Source organism: Myotis nattereri (assembly GCF_964212035.1).
Source record: "Myotis nattereri genome assembly, chromosome: 3".
Classification (NCBI taxonomy): Eukaryota; Metazoa; Chordata; class Mammalia; order Chiroptera; family Vespertilionidae; genus Myotis; species Myotis nattereri.
In genome coordinates this window covers 69,916,753-69,923,008 of record NC_138077.1, presented here as the reverse complement: position 1 = coordinate 69,923,008, position 6,256 = coordinate 69,916,753, and the positions used below count along the sequence as shown (strand labels likewise).

Here is a 6,256-nt window from a genome sequence, read left to right as displayed (position 1 = left end):
TAAGGTGACACCTAATGAGTTAGTCTCTTCTCTTTAAATGCAGAAAGAATCTGTGACTTGGCTTTACCAAAAGAATATGCTAAAGGCCCTAGCCAGTTTGGCTCAGTGGATAGAGTGTCAGCCCGTGGACTGAAGGGTCCCAGGTTCGATTCTGGTCAAGGGCACATACCTTGGTTGCAGGTTCCCCGGTATGGTTGGGGTACATGCAAGAGGCATGGATGTTTCCCTCTGTCTTTCCATCTCCCTTCTATGCCTCTTAAAAAGAAAAAATCCATGGAAAAACATCCTTGTGAGAATTAACAAACAAACAAACAAAAGAATATGCCAAAGGTGATAGGATATCCGGTGGTAGGTTGGTTACTCTATCAATCTATTTAGCTATCTATCCTTTTCTTAGAAGACCTATGACATATATATAAATATATCACCTAAAACAGATTATATATATATATATATATATATATATATATATATATATATATACTAATAAAAGAGAAAAATGGTAATTGGCGTACGGCGATACCCTTTTCATTGGCTAATCAGGGCTATATGCAAATTAACTGCCAACTAAGATTGGCAGTTAACTGCCAACTACGATTGGCAGTTAACTGCCAACAAGATGGCGGCTAATTTGCATATGTAGGCACAATGCAGGGAGGCGAAAGGGAAAGCAGGAAGAAGCCCCCTGCCACTGACAGTGATCGGAAACCCAGGGGGAAGCTAAGAGCTGGGGGGCAGGGCAAAGGCGGCCCTGGGGCCGCCTTTGCCCTGCCCCCAGCCATGATCGGAGAATCAGGCGCCTTTGCTGCCCTGGCCAGTGATAGCAGGAAGTAGGGGTGGAGCCAGCGATGGGAGCTGGGCACGGTCGAAGCTGGCAGTCCCAGGAGCTAGGGGTCCCCTGCCTGGGCCTAAAGCGAAGCCCACGATCGCGGCGCCCCCCGCTGCCACTGCAGGTCCCCGCTGCCCGGGCTGGACGCCTAGGCCAGAGGCGTTAGGCCTAGGCAGGGACGGAGCCTGCAACCGCGGGGAGCTGGGGGTCCCCTGCCCAGGCCTGACACCTCTGCCGGAGGCCTCAGGCCTGGTCAAGGGGCCGATCCGGTGATTGGTGATCGGAGGGTGATGAGGGTTAACTCCTCTGGCCGAGGCATCAGCCCTGAGTGGGGGGCAGAGCCGGGGATTGGGGGGATATGATGGTCCCCTTGCCCAGGCCTGAAGCCTGGGTCAGAGGCGTCAGGCTTGGGCGGGGGTGGAGCAAGCGATCAGAGGGAGATGGGAGTCCCCTGCCCAGGCATGATTCCTGGGCCAGAGGCCTCAGGCCTGGGCGGGGGCCAGAGCCAGTGATCGGGGGGAGACGGTGGTCCCCTGTCCAAGCCTGACACCTCTGGCGGAAGCGTCAGGCCTGGGCAAGGGGCCGATCAGGCGATCGGAGGGTGATGGGGGTCAACGCCTGAGGGCTCCCAGTATGTGAGAGGGGGCAGGCTGGGCTGAGGGACACTCTCCCCCCCCCCAACCCAGTGCACGAATTACGTGCACCGGGCCCCTAGTATATATATAATATATATGTATGTATCTTAGCAGACCCAGGCCAAGGCCTGCTGGTCTTGAAGCAGCACATTTCACACTTCTGTATGGTAACTGCTTATGGAAAGGGTTATGTATGCAGCAGGAAATTATGAGTGTCCTCTAAGACCAAAGACAGCCTCTAGTTACTAATTAATAAAAAGCTGGATTCCTCAGTCATTCAACTGCAAGAATCAGAATTCTTCCAACAGCATAAATGAGTATGGGAACAGGTTTTTCCCTACTTGAGCCTCCAGTAAGAATGCAGTCTGGTGAACATCTTGATTGTAGGCTTTTGAAACCCTGAGAAGACAATCAAATTAGGTTATGTGCAGACTCTTGATCCAGAGAAGCTGAATTTTTTTCAATGTATTTTTATATAAAACTAGAGGCCCGGTGTACAAAAATTTGTGCACTCGGGAGGGGGGGTGTCCCTCAGCCCTGCCTGTGCTCTCTCACAGTCTGGGATGCCTCGGGGGATGACCACCTGCTGGCTTAGGCCTGCTCCCTGGGGGGATTGGGCCTAAGCTGGCAGTCAGACATCCCTCTGGCAACCAAGAGCGCTCAGGGGGTGTCCACTTGCCAGCGGGGAGCAGGCCTAAGCTGCAGTCGAACATCCTTAGAGCTGCTGAAGAGGTGGGAGAGACTCCCACCACCACCGCTGTACTGGCAGCTGTCAGCCTGGCTTGTGGCTGAGCAGAGCTCCCCCTGTGGGAGCGCACTGACCACCAGAAGGCAGCTCCTGCATTGAGCGTCTGCCCCCGGTGGTCAGTGTGTGTCATAGTGACCAGTCATTCCCAGTCGTTCTGCTGTTAGGGTCAATTTGCATATTACCCTTTTATTATATAGAAGTGCCTGGCCAGCCTGGGTGAGGGGCTGATGGCCATTTTCAGGCTGGCTAAGCCCCCCAGCGGGGACCCTCACCCCATGAGGGTGTGGCCAGCCTGTGTGAGGGGCTGATGGCTGTTTGCAGGCTGGCCACACCCTCCAGCCACCCAAGCTCCAGTGGAGGCTGGCTAGAAGCAGGTATCTGGGATTTATTTGTCTTCTATAATTGAAACTTTGTTGCCATCAGCTGAGGCCACAGCCAGCTCAGGCAGGCGGGAAGCTTGGCTTCCTCCATTGCCCAGGCAACCAAGCCTCCTACTTGCTCCAGCTCCGTGGCTGCCGGCTGCTATCTTGGTTGGGTTAATTTACATATAGTTGTTTTGATTGGCTGGTGGGCGTGGCCTAGGGCATAGCAAAGGTACAGTCAATTAGCATCTTTGTCTTTCATTTGTGTAGATAATATTTTAATTGTTGTCCTTAGAAACTACAAAGACTATACATGATTTGGAAATGAGACTACACCAAACGCTGGCCAAAGAAGAATGGTCTGCTCTATGCCTTCTCTTTCATCTAGTCACTCAGAAATATAATGTTGTCAGCTATGATTATTGTTGCTTGTCTCCTCACATTATTTTTAGCCATGTATTCACCATAGTCTACTTTCCCTTCCACATAAATTTGAGAGACCTTTTTCACATACTGATATGCCACATCTCTGAGGTCTGATTGGAATACTGAAATTCTGTACCATGTTGTCTTTTGACTGATGTCACGCATTTGGTATGCTTCATTGTCTCCTGATTTCCACATCTCATTTGTTGCTGAAGAAAATAATGTGACTTGTTTTTTTCCTTCCATGTGTCTCATGACAGGGTCTTGATCAACTTGCCCAAGTAACTGCACATGATTCAGAAATCTTTTGAAAACCAAGTTGCTTACTATTTCAGACTTATGTATTACAAATTTGTGAAATACCTGCAATACAAGTCTTTGAAACATTGCTTCTACTTTTCCTAAAATCTAATCTTTAGTCCTTTCCTGATGCTCCAGCCAGACAGCTCTGGGCCAGGAGGTCATTTCCTGACCTTAAGTATGTTTTAAAATATATTTTTATTGATTTCAGAGAGGAAGGAAGAGGGAGAGAGAGATAGAAATATCAAGGATAAAAGAGAACCATTAATTGGTTGCCTCCTGCCTGCCCACACTGCGGATTGTACATGCAATCCACTCATGTGCCCTGACTGAGAATCAAACCATGACCTACTGGTTCATAGGTCAATGTTCAACCACTGAGCCATGCTGGCTGGGCTACTTATATACTGTTTTAAGCTGCTACATTTGTGGTGATTTGTTGTAGAGCAATAAAAAACTAATGCGAAAGAAAGAAAGAAAGAAAGAAAACTAATGCAATTGCTAATAACTAATGCAGACCAGAATTTAATCTGTTGAACACCTCTTCTTTTATCTCAATGAAATAGAAATCAGATCTTGACATTTACCTGTAACTTTATTGATCTACTAGAGGCCTAGTGCATGAATTCGTGCACTTTGAAAGGAACTGTGGGCTGTGAGGCTGCGGTGGGCACACGGGTGGGTGTCAGCCCCTCTCACCATGGCTCCTGGTCCCCTGTCTGCTGGAAGCCTCACTTCTGCTGCCACTCCCACGCACTGACGGCTCCAGCCCCACTCGCACCTGCTGATGGTTGAGTGATAGGGACTGGCATGGGGCGTTAGCAGCAGGTGCGAGTGAGGCGGTGCCAGCAGCAGGTGCAAGCACCCAGTGGGACCATGGCACATGGGAGCAAAGAAATTTCAGTAACCACCAGAGGCTCGCCCCAATGACAGTGACCTGTGCCCCACTTTGGTCTGGCTCCTCTGCTCACCTACTCCACCATCCCTCTGTGTCATGATGCCATGTTCTGCACTCTGCTGCCTGTAGTCGATGCCCACCATGTTCTGCATGTGGCCCCTGGTGGTCAGCACACGTCATAACGACAGGTTGTTCAGTTGTTCCACCATTCAGTCTATTTGCATATTAGGGTTTTATATATATATAGATTCCTAGTAGGCTTAAGATGACCCTGTGTAGATCATTATAAGTCATTTACAAAAAAAAAAATCTTTTTTGTTGTTTGTTTTTGCTTTATAGTCATCCTACCTAAAATAGAACCAAGGTTAATAAGCCTTCAGTTGGTTCCACGTTTCCTTTGGTACAGCCTTATTAATTATTCCAATCCACACAGTCTCTCTTTATTGAAGCTATGATTAGTATATTACTACAAAGTTTAGTATTTAATTGTTCTCAACAATTATATTGTTTCTCCAGCATGATTGTAGGTCCTCTATTTGTCTTACAGATATTTTTATATTTCCCAACAGCATCAGGCAAAAAGGAGATGCTCATTAAATATCTCTTGATTGGGGGAAACTAAGATGGCGGCATAGATAAACACCGGGAAATAGTCGCCTCACACAACAATTGAAAAATATCCCAAAGGACGGAGCAAACATCGTCCAGAACAACAGGAAGGCTGGCTGAGTGTAATTTCTACAACTAGAAGAAAAGAAAAGCACGCTGAGAGCCAGAGGAGCTGCGGAGGTGAAGTGCAGAGGTACGGCGGCGGCTCGCATGCGCAGAAAGGGGGTGGCACCTGAGGACTCGGCTGTCTTTTTGAATCGTAAGCTCCCGACTGCTCTGAACTCCGGTTCCGGGAAGTCTCTGGGGACCCAGGACTCATACGGGGAGAAGCTGGTCTGTCAGGTGGCAGCGGGCGAACTTGAGGGCGGATTTCCCTCAGAGGTGCTTGCAGCCCTTACCGAGACACTGAGACGCGCGACTCCGGGTGCGGAGAATCACCATAGCTGCTTTCTCCGCCCTTTGACTCCCTGAGACCCCGCCCCACCCAGGCTGTGGCAGAGGCTTTTGCATGTGAATGTACCTAACTACAGCCCAGCCAGGCAGACCCGGAACTTCCAAGAGAAGGCCCAAGGCCCCGCAGCGGCTTGCATTGCTTCACAGCTGAACCTCTCCATGGCTCCGGCTGTGTGGCCTCAGGCAGGGGCTGAATTAGCACCTCCTTAGATCCAGGAGCCACTGTACCCAGTGATCAGAGGGGGACCATTCTCCCACTTCAGACACAGCTGATTCCCACAGCCAATTGGCCTGGAGGTCAATTCCTCCCAGTGATCCTACAACAACCAAGGCACCAAGAGTGCACCAAGAGTGTCCACCCCAGGTAACTGGGGAGGCTGAGCCCCTGGGCCCTACGGGACACCTGGAGCGCAGGGCCACTCTATCAACACAGGGAAGCAGCCAAAATGCGGAGACAAAGAAACAGGTCACAAATGGCAGAAATGGAGGAAAGCAAATGACTGGATATAGAGTTCAAGGCCACGTTTATAAGGTTTTTCAAGAATTTTATGGAAACCACCGATAAATTTAATGAGTCCCTCAATAAGTATAGTGAGACCATGGAGGACATGAAAAAGGACCAACTAGAAATTAAGCATACACTGACTGAAATAAAGAATAATTTACAGAGATCCAACAGCAGACAAAAGGATCCCAAGAATCAAGTCAAAGATTTGAAATACAAAGAAACAAAAAATACCCAACCGAAAAAGAAAAAAGAAAAGAGTTTCCAAAAATATGAAGATAGTGTAAGGAACCTCTGGGACAACTTCAAGCGTACCAACATCAGAATTATAGGGGTACCAGAAGGAGAGAGAGGGCAAGATATTGAAAACCTTTTTGAAGAAATAATGACAGAAAACTTCCCCCACCTGGTGAAAGAAATGGACCTACAATTCCAGGTAGCGCAGAGAACCCCAAACAAAAGAAATCCAAAGAGGACCACACCAAGACACA

General features: G+C 48.8%; 1 protein-coding gene across 1 annotated transcript; it reads right to left on the bottom strand.

Annotated features, from left to right (window-relative positions):
* Positions 1–2,958: 2,958 nt before the first annotated feature.
* Positions 2,959–3,387, bottom strand: LOC308517265 (single-stranded DNA-binding protein, mitochondrial-like; the record flags this gene model as incomplete). Its single annotated transcript, XM_081088376.1, has 1 exon — positions 2,959–3,387. One exon carries the CDS (start codon positions 3,385–3,387, stop codon positions 2,959–2,961), a length of 429 nt encoding a protein of 142 aa, XP_080944502.1.
* Positions 3,388–6,256: the final 2,869 nt, after the last annotated feature.